The 17,136-nt window shown below is 39.1% G+C and overlaps 1 protein-coding gene across 1 annotated transcript in view; it reads left to right on the plus strand.

Moving 5' to 3' along the window:
- Positions 1-17,136, plus strand: part of LOC104543611 (multiple PDZ domain protein-like) — a gene marked incomplete at both ends in the record, with an annotated part of 46,072 nt that overhangs the window by 14,946 nt on the left and 13,990 nt on the right. Inside the window, 5 exons of the mRNA XM_010188265.1 lie at positions 262-420; positions 3,381-3,668; positions 4,590-4,713; positions 8,749-8,947; positions 16,281-16,386. Of these exons, the coding sequence (XP_010186567.1) occupies positions 262-420; positions 3,381-3,668; positions 4,590-4,713; positions 8,749-8,947; positions 16,281-16,386 (876 nt within the window). The remainder of the gene's footprint in view (positions 1-261; positions 421-3,380; positions 3,669-4,589; positions 4,714-8,748; positions 8,948-16,280; positions 16,387-17,136) is intronic.

Raw genomic sequence — 17,136 nt, forward strand, 5'->3', positions numbered from 1 at the left:
CCTCAGCCTTGCAAGTCATTCCAGTTTGAGACTCTATTTCAGATATTCTTTGCAACCTCTGAAGCTGTAGTAACACGAATTGTAACTGGAACCAGAAATTCTTCCTGCTGTGCTGTGCGAATATAACTTCAATGTTAAATGTGGAGGGAAAAAGAAAAGAAGGAACGTATCAGTCAGAGTGTTGCAGCTGAGGTGCATGTGTTTGGGGCTTATGTGTAGTGAAGGTAACAGCCTGGCTGATTGAATTGCTTTTGTTGTTAGGTGGACTCCGGCGAGGCAGACCTAGGGGATGAGTCCACATTTGAATCGGAGTATTCTCTAGCGGGTGACGTCTTCCAGGCTTCAGTGGTATCTCTGCATGACAGTGCCTGTAGCGGTGAGCTGAACTATACCTTCTCTATTCCATCGACAATGCGCAAGGTAAAAAGGAGGATGGTTTTATTGATAACAAACTTTTAACATGTGTGAAAAGGCTGTATTATTATATACAAATGATTTATGTAATCCTGGTTCAAACTACAGTATTTGTTACCAAAGTGCAGTTTTGTTTAGGGTAGTGCTGGTGTTTCAGAAGTCTGTGTTGAAGAGAGAGGCAGCTAGAAGGTTGAAAGCCTGGTTTTGTGTTTTGTATAGGCAGATGAAGTATGGCGAGATGCTTCTGGTGTCAAAGCTGTGGTGAGCAGTCTGCTACAAAAGTTTAATTGTTACTACTTCAGAACATAGTAAAGGCTGGTAACACAAAATAACGTCATTATTCTACAGTATTTTAGGTATGAAAAGCAAGAGTAAGTCTTCATCTTAAGCTTTGCTTTTATACTTCATAGTTTTTTTAGTTTGCTAATTCATTTACTGTTCTTAAATGAAATGTTCATAGCGATACTGTAACTAAAAATACATCTGTACATATCAAGCCACTGATTGCTAATAATTCATATTTAAAGTTAGTAAGTGAAGGTAAGTTCTTTGAGAGTATTATGAAGATCAGTATCTTTTTTCTTGTCTGTCACATACCCATGATGGCTTGATTGCTTGTATCAGAGTTGGTGTTTTGTTTCTCTCCATAGTTTTTCATGCTCCTTTTTCTTGGCTATCTATAGATTTATTTCACTAATCCAGAGTCTTCCAAGGAATTTCTCCTGACAGTGATCTTTGAAAGCAACATGATATGGATTTATTCCAGAGTTTGCAGTCTGTGGTCTTGAACAGAGTAGCTGTTGCTTTTTCCTCCACACCTGAGCTGTAATAACTCCCTTTATCCCTTCTGGAATATATTTAGCCCTTACAAGGCACTGATTAGAAACCTAAATTCATCTAATGGTTTCTTCTAATCCACTGAAAAGCGCATCTCTGCTGTGCCGGTGGGACAGATTGTATTGTTTAACTCAATTGTTACTTAAATGGATTATGCATTTTGCATGCTGAGAAGCATTTTATGAGATAGAGGCTGAATTTACATTATATGTCACACTAAGCCTCTCGAGAGTCTTATTTTCAGCACTGACTGAAAGATAGCTTTCGTTTACATGCTTGTTTAAAGATTGTGGTCCTGACTTTCCAGTGTTCCTCTCTGTGCAGCACTATGAAGTGAGTATTAAGTTCTTATCAGGTAACATTTTATACTCTGCAGTTTTGAGTGAGTTCACAAAGTAAACATAGTGAGAAAATCTGTTCATAAAAGAAGACTTTTGAAGCAAGTGAAAAGCAGTAACAATGAAAAAGTGCTATTAGGTGCTATGAGGAATGCAGAGGTATTTCAACTATTTTTGACTGCAGGGCAATTGACAGGTTCTGAATGCCTTCATTACCACTTTTAAAATAGATGATGAAAAAAACTACTTAAAGTCAAAGTAATGCAAATGCTCTGATGAGGCCACATGTTGGTGTAGTTACAAATTCTTGAAATCCTGTTTGTCTTCAGAAATTACAACATGAGCTTTTCTTTAAGTGAAACAAATATGGGCATATGCTGCAACTGATATGTATGTATAGCATTTGGAATAAATGTTGAGTACAATCTGTGTCTTGTTTTCACTGATTCAGAAATGGATACTAAGCAGTCTTAAATGTTGATGTCACATTTCTTTGAAAACTAGTGAAATTATTAGAATAGATTATAGTCCTAGTGTTCTGTTCTGCAGTAAGTAGGAAATTATTTCGTCGATTACATCACACAGATTAGGTATATTAAGGCTTTGCTTAATTATCTTCTCAGATTTTGCTTAAACCAGTTATTTACAGGTTAATGCTTTTTGTTGATTGCCTGGGAACAAAGCAAGCACGTATGCACTTAATGAAAGATGAGAAAAACTAATTGTAAGGGCCTGAATTCAAAATGTTGCAGAATATCCCAAAATCCTGGGAAACATATTTTCCCCACTTTTTGGAAAAGAAATAGAAGAATTATTAGGACCAGTCGATAACAACTAAGACAGACGGGGGTAGATGTTCTTATGATTACAATTACTACATGTCAGAGAAAGAATCCTAATATTGATACAGAGCCTCTATGTCTGTCTAAGTCCTTAATGTATCTTTCTAATATCTAATGGCCTACATGTTTTTAAAATTACTTATTTTGAAAGCTCAGATAGAAAATATTGTAAGTTTTGTTTTGTTTTGTTTTTTGTTTTTTCTAAGAAGGCTGTGATTATTGAAATCCCTTAAATTATTTGAAATGTAGGACCTTGGAATCTTGAAAGTCTGAACAAATTTTGTGTAGAGAACATAGTACTAGTACTGCAACTGTAATCAGTACACTTGCAGTAAGTACTAACTGCTAAGCATGTGTAAGTGCATTAGTTTATTCTGTTGTCATAGTTCAAAACCTCATTTCATTTTTTGCTGAGATTTGACCGAGTTTTTACTTTTCCATGTTTGTGTGGAAGGGTTATCTAAATACATTTCTACTCCGTTAAATGCTTAATGTGCATGCTTATTGTCTGGACTGCTTGAAATTGCTGTTTGCTTGCTAAGTGTTTTGAAAGTGAAGACCTTGTTCTTGCAAAGTTCTTTTACCTGAGAAAGACAATTGGATTCTTTAGTAACTTGCTGGAGTTATGTGTAGTTTGACAGTGTGTAAGTGGACATTACTTTGCTGAAGTCAGTGGAGATTTATTGAGGAGTACCAAGTTAGAATTTGCCCTTCAGCAATACCTTTATTTTCGTTGATTTCTGGTATTTTAAAACAGAAGAAATTGTCTGAGCAATCAAGTAAATTTTTTAGTGAAATGCCTGTAGGGATCTACTGAGGACATTGATATTAGAATAAATATGTTTAAATTCTGTGAGATTAGTTTCTGTTTAAGATTTTCGCATGAAATGTTCTTTTAAATTACACTACAAAAGAATGTTGATTGTTCATTGTCTCCTATGTTTGACAGTCTGTTGGAGAGGAATGTTCAAGTGATGAAGCTGATTTCTATGTATCTGACAAGAATCTGTACAACATGGATCTGGATCAGAGCGTGAGAGAGCAAAAGTCTGTAGTGGGCAATGGCCTGAAAACCACAGCTGATTTTACTAAAAAGGATCTTCTGACTGTGGTTGTTTCGGATATCAACCAAAATGAAAGTGAAAACACAGCAACATGGGCTGGATCTCAGGCAGCAGCAGAAACTGCACTAAGTACAAGCCTTGCTACTACCACCCAGCTAGATCCCACTGGAAAAGTAAAGATTTTTTTTTTAATAACAGTTAGAAAAACCTGCAGAAAGGCCATATTAAACCCCATATTAAATTAATCTCCCACAGAAATTGACACTGGCCAACAGCCATGTATTTTTCTTTGAATATAAATGTCTGTCAGATGTGGTAGCTCACATCAAAAGTTATGGATTTAGGCCTATCCATAAAGGAAGATAATTTATGGTGTCAAGATAGTCATCTCCCAGAGACTGGTGATACAGGGTTATATAAAAGTCTGCTCATACTTCACAGTGGTAGACATTGCTGGACCACAGTGTACCTGCTGGGCAGCCCAGGGACTTTCCATATTCCCTGTTAACCTCTGTAGAGATGTGGGCACAAGGAGGAGGTGCACAGCTGGAAACCAGGCCTGGGAAGCCAAGGGAGAGAGGTGTGAAAGACTTGCCTCTTGGTGTTCCTGTAAGCCTGTGAAGTTCAGCTCACAGAATGGCCTGTGATGTCACAACATGCAAACCATATTTCTTTATATCAGTCACTGTGACGTGTGTTTCTTTTTCATTCCATTCAGTGATTTATTAAGAAATTCTTAAAACGGCTGCAATTTCTTACTAGAATTGTTGCTTTAGCACTGGCAGATTGTCAGACATCTGTGGTGAGCAAGTCTGAGAGCCCTTGAATTCATCCCACTAGTTTTGAGAGTGTAACCAATGTCCCAAAATCAAAAGCATACTTTGTGGTAGATTTGCTGTATTACGTTACTGAAAACAGAAACTTCATATATGTCAGTTTGATCTTTGAGGGACTGACTTTTCCAATGCCTGTATAAGGAATCTCTATTAATTATGCACCTAGCTTTTGTATAAAGTAAGATGAGTTTAGGTCAGTATGTCCAATTGTATTTTTATCTTGGTATTCTGAACTGATGTTATTTTCCCTTATGTTAGGATCAAGCGCTTTTAATGGAAAAGAGATGCCCGGTATCTTTGGAGGAAAGTTCCACAACCCCAAATTCAGTCCAAAACATGTGTGAGAAGACTATCACTATTGCAAAAGGCAATTCAAGTCTAGGTAAGGTAGCTAACATTTTTTGTAACCTGTTCAGGATTATGGCTTTCTGTTTTTCTCATTTGTTTCCTGTTTTGTTAGTAGAGACTAAATATTTTTCTGCTGGTGTGGAAGCTACATATTAGTACTTGCATAGTAAGTATCTCAGTGTTTCTGAAAATTAGACCGTTGATGCATTTAACAGATAGTATTTTTAGCTCAATGATATTATCATTTTGTAGAGAATTTCACAGCTTTAAATATCTGCAGTCTGTAACTTTGGAAACATAACGACTAGAGGTACATTTTGGAGTCAACAGGCACAACAGATGGAAATGTTTTTCAGAGTCCTGTCCTGGTCTCTGTTGCGCAGTGTGAGAGGGAACACAGGAATAGCATCCTTCCAGGCCAGTTCCTAGAGCTGGCGTGGGGGACACTTTTTTGGTGGGAGGCAGTGGTGCTCCCCTCCTGTTTGTGGCTGGTGTGTTCATTTACTTTGGTTTAGGTTCCTGGTGCCGTTTCTTGTGGCCAAACGCACATCATTGAAGACTCTTTGGTGTTGGTAGCGCGGGAGTCTGTGTGGGTGCTGACTATTTGCACTGACTCTGCAAGTGCTTTAAGATGAGTTGTCCACAGAAAGCACCCTGAAAGCAGCCCATTGGCACCATCTTCATTAGCAGCCACCACTCAGGTCTCCTTTCTGTGCAGAGCTGAGTGGGATGCTGTGATGCTATCATTCAGTGGGTGCTTCCACCTGGAATAAACTGCCCTCTGATGGCTGGATGCTCCACCTGCTCCATATCGCCTTTGTGATATAGCTAGCCTCCAAACTGGATCAGGAACTGATTTGGTTTAAAATCAGCCATCCCAAAACATTAACCTGTAGGCAAGGCTGATGTGGGTACAAGTTCTGGCTTTCGTTGGTATGAGGTACTTGGGTAACTATTGTCTTTACTGGCCTCATTGACAGGCTGTGTAAGCTGCAGATCACAGTGCAATTCCAGGCATTTGGGTTTTGCTAAAAAAATTTTGTTTGCATTAACGTCTTAGTTCAGTGGAGCAGTTTTTAATGTATGTCTATGAACATGAAGTACGTTGGCAGTGCAGTGAACATACAAAGCAAATACCATGTCAAGCATAACACAGCCTAAAAATACAAACTTGGAGCAGGGCGTGAAGAGTAAGACTGGCCTCTCATTTATACACAATATGAATGAGAATAATGCTTTCTGCTGGCTTTTGACCATAGTCATTTTCTTCCAGAGTGTGTGTGCTCTGGCTGGGAATCTGCCTGGCCACAGTGACCAATTTACACACACGGCTGCACTGCTTTTAACTTTCATTTTTACAAAAGGAGCTAAATCAGGAGCTGTGAATGATGAAAGCTGCAGCTGCATCAAATATTTCAGATGGGAACTAGTGCTTCTTTTTTCCTTTTAAATGGTGTCATCCGTAGCTTGCAATAGCTCTTCAAATCCAACCACAGCTGAAACTCTAACCTTTTGATTATGATTTTTAAAAGGTAAGAGGATGGAGCACCTACATGCAAGAAGAGATGAAATGCCATTGTCCTGTGTGATTCATTTGGCATCTCGACAGTGGCATTTGCATTTTTAACCTGAAACTGTAGCTGTCCAAAATGTGACATCAGCCTTGAAGATCTGTTGTAATGGGAATGTCAGCATGAAAACTAGGGGTGATATTTTTCTAAAGTACTATTACACTAGCCTCAGCAATACTGTTGTTTGTTACTGGCTTAACCAAGCAGCAAGGTTACCTTCAGAATTTCAAAGCACATTTCAGCTGTTTCCTTGGCAGTTTGCTTTTCTGTGCATGCTGCCTGTATTCTGGTGGAGACCACTCTGTAGCAGTGTTGTGTTTACATTCAAATCTGAGTCACCTCTGTGAGCGTACCTGTCAAAAGATGGTTGTTGGAAGAAGTATGCAAGTGTAAACTCTGGGGCATCCACCCCAGTATGGCATCTGTAAAATGCCATTTGTGATGTGCTCAACATTGTAACGTTACAAATCTAAGGGCTAGGTGACAGACAGTTTAACTCTGCTTTTTCTGATAGCAAGGCAGTAAATCAGTGCTGCTGTGTGTCTGTATCACAAGTCTGATCACTGTTCCAGTGTGCGCTTCTCTTCTGTGGCTTGCAGACTGCTCCAGCACAGGCTTCCCACTGACTCACGACCTTCTTTGGGCTCAGTCACCTTCTCATGTGAATCTCCAGTCTGCCATTGAATTTCCACAGGTTGCAGGGAGGTCAGCTTGCCTTCTCACCATGGGTTGCAGGGGAACCTCTTCTCTGGCGCACCTCCTCCCCTCCTTTCTTCACTGGTCTTGGTGTCTGCACAGTTGTTCTCCTCACAATCCACTCCTCCCTCTGCTGCAGGTTTCTTCTGCTGGGTTCTGAAGTGTTCCCAGCTCTCATAGGCTGGGACTGGGCATGGACTGGCCCAGCCAGGTTGGGGCCATGCCACCTGTGCTGGGAGCACACTGCTTGGGGCTTTGGAGGCCATGAGCTGCACCCCTCTTAAATACATCATTTACAGAGGTGCTGATTGGCTTGGCCTCAGAGACAAATCCAAATTGGAGCCAGGGTAGCTTCCAGCAGCTTCTTACAGAGCTCCCTCTATAACTGCTCCTCCAATAGGGAAAAAAAACCAGAACAAAAACAAAACAAACCCTCACAGAAACCCAATGCAGTCCTAAAAAGCACAGATGTATATCCAGATTAGTGATGTTCTTATAATGGATACAGTATATTTTTTTTCTCTGAGGCAGATATATAGGCAGATGTTTGCATGGTTGGCTGAGTCTGGGTAGCCTGGGGCTTACAACTGCCCTCTGAACTCTGTTCAGTCAGAGTCTCCCATGGTCTAAGGTCACAGAGTAAAGCATGCAATCTCTGTCTTCTGTGGCCATGTTTGTATATAAATGCTTAGAATTTTTCATAGTTGGCATCCTTGGAGGTTTTGCTCTGGACAGCTATCATCTTTGTCCATTCACAGTCTAGACAATAAAGTAAGGGCTTGCAGACACACACAGCTGCACTCCAAGTGCTTGCTAGCCTGAGGTTTACATGCAAAACCAGGAGAATACGTTGTAAGGTAGTCACTGCCTCCTTCTCCAATAGATAGTACTCCATAAGCACTCTTAATTCAGTAGCTTCATCTTGTGCACAAAAAAGAATAAAAATTAGTTTGGCAGTATTAATATTCACCCAGTGGATTTCCAGGGTGCTAGCCCTTCAGCTACCTTTCCACTGCTTCAGTGAAGACACATTCTTTCTGGAATGGTTGTCAGGGTTGATTTCATGAGCACCAACTGACCTGAAAAGAACAGTGACAACTCATGCATGTAAGAACAGTCACAGAGACATGTGAAGCCCAGCACCACAAATTAGTCCCCCATAGTGAAATGGACATGTGGGAGGAGGGGAAAGATCATCTCTCTCATTTTCCATAAGTGAGAAGAAGGTGGCATTATATGATGTATATAAACATTGAGAAGTGTCCTTTTGTACCACAGGTGGGATCCTGATGTAACTCAAGTAGTGGATTGTATCCATCAGTAGTGTGTGGGCTCTCACACAAGTCAAAATGCTCTTCTGGGGCTAAGCGATGGCCTACCTAGAAGAGTGAGAAGGCAGCCACTATCTCGCTGGGATCTGGTCCAGGCATTCTGTTGAAAATAAACATGCTTTTATTTCTCCTATTCTCCTAGTTAACTGTTTAATCATTTCACCTCATTTCCAAAGAGAACCATCATAAACTAAACTGAAATGTGGTGTATTAATTCAGCGAACCATCCAGAAGAGTGGTAAACTTGACTCTTTTAGAAGCAAAGATACTGTGATTGTGATATTTAACTGCTGACTCCTGTTGGAAAGAAGGAAATACAAGGGAGAATAAGAGCAACCTTTATAGGTTTGTTGACATTGGCAGGTCAGCTGACTGGCTTTTACCTTCCCTGCCTCAGGTTACATTTCTTTCCCTTGGCACTGAGGACTGGGGCTCAAAGATATTAACTGTTTCATGCATTTTTCACTATAGGGATGACAGTAAGCTCCAATAAAGATGGCTCAGGAATGATAGTCCGCAGTGTGATCCATGGAGGCTCTATAAGTCGTGATGGAAGGATTGGCGCAGGGGACTGCATCCTGTCCATTAATGAAGAGTCAACCACTAACTTAACCAATGCACAAGCCCGGGCTATGTTAAGGAGGCATTCACTTATTGGACCAGATATAAAGTAGGTAAAGCTAGATGATGAATTGTGGTAGGACGAGGCTTATAATCAAAATTTGTTTATTTATTTATGCAAGTATTCGAAATGAAATTTTTTTTTGTTTTTACAAGATTAATTTACCTGTAAGTTCACTTGGATAATTTACCTTCAGATTACAGCTTCATAGATTTGAAAGATAAAATCACTTGTGTGAGAGGCTTTGAATTTTCTTAGAAAAGTTATTACTGTCATTAGTAATCACCATCATTACTGCCTTGCCTGATTTTAATGAAGGAATGGGATTAGTCAGAGTTTTGCATTCAAAGCATTATTTTTCTAAAGAAAGGAAGGATTTCCTCAAGGTGTTTGTGTTTCTCAAAGGTGGATTTTCCTGGCCATTGCACAAGTGGTTTCATTTGATGGAGATCTTTGTAATGGATTTTGGTTTTGAGTGCCAGACAGAAAGTATGACACATGATGTTAATGCAGAAAAGTAATATTTAAAACATTTTCAGTACATCTGTTACGAAGAGCAGAAACAGTCTATTTTGTGAAGTTACTTCCAAGTTTTTATTAGTACATAATGAAGCAGTTCTTTCTCTAGTGCGTAAGTATCTGCTCTTGGGAGTACTCCTTTAAACTGGCAGTAGTTAATACAGGTTTTGAAAAATCTACTTGCTTGATGAGAAAGTTTCTTCTTCTGAAGTTCACTTAATGTACAGAATTTTAACGTTCCTTAAAGGGGAGTTCTTTCTCACTGTCCTGGTTGTGGAGTTAACTTTGCCTTCATGTACCATCTGAAAATGAGGTGATTCTAAGCTTGTGAATAGTAGTCTAAACACACCAATGCTTGATTTACAGCTTCAAAAAATATAATAGCCGTGTTTCTCAAACTCATGGTAACATGGATTGGGCCATATCTGCGAATGGGATTAATGGAGTTGTTAGTAATAGAAGCATCTATTTATCTAAGATGGTGACCTTGAAAGGGACCAGTTCAGTCCCAAAGTGGTTGCAGGTAACTCTGTGGTGTCTGTCAGTTCAAAATGGACTGCGGGGCTTTCCATTCTTCCCGAGAAGTGTTATAACCTTGAAGAGACCTGGCGTTTTGGGAACAGGTAGGCCAAGTGTCTTCACTGTGGCTGGTAGGTTTAACTGTCTGTCCTATAGCTGTCATGCATTTAGGATTATGATTTAATGCAAGCTTGTTTAAATAATGGAACATGCTCATATAATGAATTACATTATTGTCAGTGCTATAATGCATATCAGTGAGTCAATATTGATAAAATGTGACATTGATTATTATTGTAAGCTTTCAGACTGTATTATGATTCTGACTGTCATGACTGAAATCAGTTGGTATGTGTGCATGCATGTGTGTGCTTCTGCTTAGATACACAAACATTACAGCACCGTTCTTCTGTGAGTAGTCTTTTATTAGTGCTGTAGTTAGATGATCAAACACAGATGTATTCATTATTTGTGCTTATCCTTCTACAGCTGCTGCATTTTACACTATGTGACTGTAAATTCTCTTTCGTAGTCTTAGTCTTTTGTCAGAAATACTAGAATCTTGTCTTAGACATGAATATTCAGGTTTTCCAGAGAAAAGTACATTCCCTTTATGAAAGATCTCACAGAGAAGAAGCAGTTGCTATTCATGCTTTCACTTAAGATTTTTGTCTTTCATTTTATGTTTATGTTCTTCGTGCATTCCCATGATAAGGGCTTACTGGTTTCTGCACTTCGAAGAACTGAAAGACCAAATCCTTTTGTAGCTTCTAAAGGAGTCTTGCAAGAATAAAGACAGTATTTTGGGGTGTACATAATTTTGATACAAAATTATTTAACGCAATTAAACTTTTCTGTAGTTTTTCTAATTTCTTTCAGGGGCAGTACAGGATACCAGAAAAATATTATGCTATAAGCATATGAGTAGTGTCTCAGATCAGAAATTTGGAGATATGCAGCATTATCTTACAGTAGTTCTTCCTATTTGCTGAGAGGGGTCCACTGCTATATAGATGTCATTTCAGAGCTAATGTGGTGCACCACCATGCAGGATTTGCGATTTAAGGGCCAGTATTTCAAATAAGCATGTTGAATCTCCTTGGTGTCTTCCTTGGGAAGCAAGGGTGTACAGGCACTCAAGTGTGGCCATTGTGATATAATTTCTCTTTATTTGTACAGAGCTGCAAAGTTGACACTAACTTTTAAACTGAACTTTCTTCTGGGTAGCAGAGTGCCCCCCAAAAGTGATTAAACAGAAATATTTTAATGTCAAAGCTGTGTTTCAGTGATAATCATGATTTGCTGAGAAAACATGAAGCTGTTCTTACTTGCCACATAAAGGCTTTGTTTTATTTTATTAAAAGAATTTCAATTTTAAATTGTTCAAGAACCAGCAATCTGAGTTTCAGACTTAGGTATTTAATTTTTTTCTTTTTGCGTGTGGAAAACCAGATGTGTGGCCTTACCAGAATGCATTCTGTTTCATTCCTCATTCCACCTTGCCAAGAACTCTTCTGTTTCTGTGATAATAGCCAGAGTTTTGTGCTCAGCAGCAGCTGCTTGTAACATCTGTCAGATAATTACAGAGCTGAATCAGAATTCACCTGCCTAAAGTGTGGAATGAATTCCTAATCAAGAAATAAAAGACTGCAATTCCATTTTCCATGCTTGTTTATAATCACTGCTATAGACAGTGATAAAGAGCAGATGCTTTCTGGGGGAGGTGTACATGCAGTGGAGGTAGAATGAAAAAAGAAAAGGAGAAAGGAAAAAAAAAGCAGCTCACACTTTTAACTACATAAGTATGCCTCTCGCATTCAGCATGGGACATTGACGTTTGTTAACACCATTGTAAAAAGATGCTGCATCATATGCTTCACATTCTAGATCTTCTCCAGCACCTGCTGATGATCAGGCCCTCTTTTATGTGTGAGTATTGGCGATTCAGAAACTCATTATGGCTCTATGTTGCAACTTGTCTGTAAAATCATTCCATGCTTTTATGACGTCCATAGTAATGTCAGGGATATATCCAGATATAGGTACATACTCACTCTCTCTTTTTGTGTATGCATGCACATGTGGCTGTGTATATATTTTTAAAAAAAAGTATGAGAGTGTGTGTGTGGGTGTATATATCTTCAAACTTGACGATTGGAGCATACTTCCTGAGACTGGAATGAAAACACCTGTATTCTAAAAAAGACTGGTAATGTTTTAAATTCATCTATGACAGCCAACCCACATGTGGTCAGAGCACGTGTGTGCATGCAGGGTTCACTGCTAGAATTGACATGAGTATGATGTACTGATATCTGGATTAATCTCAGTGTCATATTTTCTGTGGCACTTACATTTTACTTTCTTTGTGTATAAAAAGTTTCAAATTAGTTCTTAAATGTTAATGACAGTTATTTGTCCTGAACATTTTCCATACCTTGTTATTTGGTTTGTTAGTGTTTCAAGGTTTTGTGTGGCTATTCAGTCAAGCATGTGATAAACGTTCCTCTGTACTGCATGTGGTGTTGTGTTTACAAGGTGTTTTCGTATGTACACCCTTTGGTGTTTCCGTTTTTGCTGCTTTTGTTGCTAGTGCATATCTCTGGGGGGAGGAGGGTGGTTGTAGCTCTCAAGAAATGAAACCAGAACACTTTCTCCTCCAAGCTGTACAGCTGTGAAAGAGAGGAGATGATTAAACCCTGCATATACTTTCTCTTTAAATTGTTGAACTTTTAAGTTCTTTTGCAGAAAAGAAATGCAACACAGTAGTAGAGCAGTCATTTACTTGTTTCCTGTTTTCTATGTCTCCATCCCTGTTTCCTGGCACTTGTTTGTCTTACTTTCTTCCCTGTGACCATATTAAGGCAATTATCAGTCCCTTTTGCAGATGAACCATTCAAGCGCTGGGGTGAATTTTTATTTGCGCTTCACAGCACAAGAGTCAACAGAGTTCACTAGAGGAGTCCAACACCCTTCTTTTTCTGGGCCCCTTATCACCCCAGTCACACACTGGATGATGCTGAATGTCTTCAGACCTCACTGTGACCTCCAAGAAGTGAGCTACAGTAGCAATCCAGCAAGTGATGGGTTTGATAACTGTGGAATATCTGCCCATGAAGTACTAAACAGGGAAAAAAATCTTGACGGATATAAATCCGAGGTCTTTAAGTACAGTTTGGCCTTGCTGCGTGTCACAGAAGACACGACCAGGACAGGTATTCACTTAGCAAAGACGACGTTCTAGTATACATGTTTCTTAAAACTCTAATTGTCAGCAAAGCTAGGTTTTTTGTTTTACTTTTCATTTCAATAACAACATGCAAAGGAGAGAGGGAAGAAGGACAGTCACATCAGTAATACAGCTTGGCTAATAAGATCAGCTAGGGAAGCCTTTGCAGTGAACTGAACTTTGGAAATCATGAGCAAGAAACAAAGGTGAACTCCTACACGGAAAATACCTTTGATCCATGTAATTTAGTTTTCTATGCTTTTATTTTTTTTTGCAAAATACAAGTGTTCTGTTTTATATTTATGAAGTAGCTGAAGCATTATTGAGGTTTAGTTGTAGATAAGAGTGAACAGTTAAAACATATTGAATTTTCCTTGTGAGTGTTTAAGATTAGGCAATTAGAACTGTAGTTAAGCACCAGAACAGAAATAATGTAGTTTTACAAAGAGCTAAAATGTAACAGCTCCCAGTGATACTATCTAAATTTTACTCCATCTGTGGAAATCAATTAGGTAATTCAGTTGTTTAATTTTAGATGCATTTTTAAAAGCGATGGAGTGAACCTCTCTTCTCAGTTCCTGTGCTGTACACAGAAAGGAAAGCTTACCTACTTAAGAGAGCTTTTGGGAGACGTTTGTGAGTAGTATGTAAGGCTGTTTGAGAGCAACTTTTGAGCTGTACCTTTTGAATGTCCCAGCGCAGTGTCAGTTACTCATTCATATAATGAAAAACACAGGATATCCCAAAAGTTGGAGTGCATATGGTTTGCCTCCCCTTTACCTGATGTCTAGCCCTGATGTTGGACAGAAGTATGAGGTGAGGACTGGTACTACCTTGGGACTCTGCATGATTTTACCATGTGCCCTTTGTACAAAAGGACTAGACAAGAGTTGAAAGATGTCAGACACTCTACAACTGGTGATCACGCTCTACTGTCTACATCCAGGCTGAATCTGAGCAAATCTGTTTCCTTTTGCAGGAGCCTGCCATTCTCCTTTCCATATCTTGAACAAAGGCTTCCCGCTGCAATTCAACATAAAGGAGATTGTCCAGGCCTTCTAGCCAGCAGAAATGTTGCTTGCAATTCTGGTTTCTTTACTGCAGCTATCTTTCAAGGGAAAAGACATTATTTCCTACTTACTTTTGTAGGGTGAACATTGATGAACTTGTTTGGGATTAAACTGATGAATGTAACTGGATGAATTATACATTTTCTTTCATTCAAATGCAGCTTGCACATCTTGTAGCTTTTGTAGAGGCAAGGTATTCTTACAGGCTTATTGAGTGGTGCCTCTGCCGCAGCATTTGCTCTGTGAGAGTTTTGTGACCATAATATAGTGGTCTAGTGCTATAGTTCAGTACATTTGGAGTTGGAGATAGCTGAGAATTAGTAGTGATTATTTTAAAAATCTCTTTTCCTTCTTGCTTCTCTCCATTTTACTACTAGGGCTTCGCAAGCTAACTGCTGTGTGTCTTGCATGTTTCCCAGTGGAATGCCCTCAGGAAAGACAGATGAGAGTCAGTGACTTTCTGCTGAGTCCTTGTTTCCTAGTATATGTTAACTAGCCAGCACTTCAGAGTGAAAACACTTCGTGTCAAGCACATAACACTTGTGTGTTTGGAAAAAGGCCAAAGCAGAAGAGGGAGGGTATTTAAGGAAAAGAAAAGAAGCTGGTGATAATGTGGATGATTTAGAAATTTCCATTAAAAGAACTGGAGAGTTATTCCTATTCAACACCCTAGGCACTTCCTTAATGACCATCTTTTGCACTTTTCTAGATACGATGTATGTGAGAGGAGGTAGGGAACATGCTTGGGGGCAGACATAGATGACAAAAAAAGATAGTCCTTATGCTAATTTTCATAGAGTGTTTTGGACAGACAGCATTAGTTATTTACTGTTTATTTGCTCTGCCTTCTGTTGCTTGTTATATTCAGCAGAAAACCAATGAGTGGTGGAATCAGTGGCAGTCAGGGAGTCATAGACAGAGGAGGACTCCGATCAGGAGTGGAAGACAGGAGAGGGATCCAAGTAAGTGAGAGACTTGGAGCTGGAGTCTCTCTTCAGCAGCTTATATGTCCTTGTGAAGTAGTCAAGATTTAATTTTTTTTTTACCCTGTCGGTTCTGTGGGGAAATATGTTCATATTTATTTCAACTGTGTGATGAATGATAGGCCAGCCGTTTTTTCGGTGTTCTTTTTCTGTCAGCGTTACTTCTTGACAGACTTGGATCTGATAGCTAAGTTGCTTATTGAACAACTAAAGGTTTTTAAGAAGGTAAAGCATAATTAAAAAGGGCCATCTGAGTAGCCCTGTTTAGATCATGGTGTCCTTTTGCCTGTAGAGGGAATTTTTAAAAGAAATGTCCTTCATCCCTTGATCTTAATTCCTTCTCTTTGTTTCCTCCTCTCCAGTCTACTGGACCATTTGTGTTTCTGACATTCAGATATGATCAGGTTACACCAGGGCTTCAGGAGTCTGCATGTCATTTGGCTGATGAAACATGACTGTCTGACTGTCCCCAGCTGGCTGGAAGTGCATGAAGGGGTGGAGGAAGGAGTTGAGCAGGGGATTACTCCCTGTGGCATAGTTGGTGTGCTGTAACATGTTTGTATGTCCAACACCATGCAGTATTTTTCACCAAAAGCATAGAAACCTAAAATAGATACAAAACCACACAGGAAAGCACAAATCCTCTGCAAGCCAACTTACAGAAGCATTTCCAGCCACTATTCAGGATGGTAATGGTGCTTCACACCTCACAAATCCTTCAGTGTTTGTCTTTGCACAAGAAATCTCTGCTTTGACTGAAGCTGGATTGTCTCTATTATACTCTTGTCCCTGTTCCAACACCATTTACTTAAAATGGAGTGACCAGCCCTCAGAAAATTATGTGCAGTTCAGCTACCTAATTCAACCATAAATGCATACTTACTGTAAAGTCACAAAATTTTCATGTAACTCCTTATTCCCAACATACCAGCACTGTGGCTATGAAGTCAATGACTATATGAAGTGGACTTGACTGACTCACTCATATAAATTCCTCACACCCACCAAAGGTAGGACCAGCAGTCCTCATGCTGCTTTAATCATGTCCCATTTTATTGCAGTATTACGTATGTGCCAGCAGAAAATTTAGACGAGTACAGGGCCAGTTTGGGACAACAGACAGAGGGAGCTGTGCCACTTGAAGTTTTTCCTTCACATACTCCTAGGTGAGTCAAAAGACTTTTAGTCTTTTCTCCCATAGGGCTCCCATAGGAAGATACATTATTTTATAAGAGGTGAAAGATGGATGATTTTCTTCAGACCAGCAGCCATTACAATAAAAAGCTGCTCAGAACACAATTTTTGCTTTGGCTAGCAAATTTTTCTGACATTTTTACAAGGCTGTTCTATAGCTTTTTGATTTACCCAAAAAGAAGATAGAAACTAAACTAAACTTTTCTTAAATACCATGTAATTTGAATTTTGTTTTGCCACAAATACTCAATGGTTTTGACATTGAATTTGGCATTGATGGTCTTTGCAGAACATATAATGGAAAGAATGAATTATGCTGTCCTTTTCCTTGAGTTTCAAAAATTCATTAGAGTTATAGACCAAAATACTCGAAGTGACTAATTTTTGTTTTCTTGAAATTATTCTCCAAAAGCAGTAACTGTTTTTGAATGCTGCTGTAATTTCTTCCATTTGGGACAAAATAAGTAATTACCTTCAGCTTTGAGTTGTCTCTTGTTCCAAAATGCGCAGAGTCTTTTATTCTGTGTTTTTCAGTTGATAGAAACTTGATTGCAGAGACAAGTGGACAGGGAATCCCCAAACAGAATATGTATTCTAACAGATATCTGAAAAAGAAGTTCCTTACTGCAAATTCTGATGCAGGCACAGTGATCCAATACATGAAACTTTGCAGTGAAACCTAGTGATTATGTGGATTCTTTTAAATTGTACATCTTTCTGTTC

Source organism: Mesitornis unicolor, unplaced genomic scaffold (genome assembly GCF_000695765.1).
Source record: "Mesitornis unicolor isolate BGI_N332 unplaced genomic scaffold, ASM69576v1 scaffold14327, whole genome shotgun sequence".
Lineage (NCBI taxonomy): Eukaryota > Metazoa > Chordata > Aves > Mesitornithiformes > Mesitornithidae > Mesitornis > Mesitornis unicolor.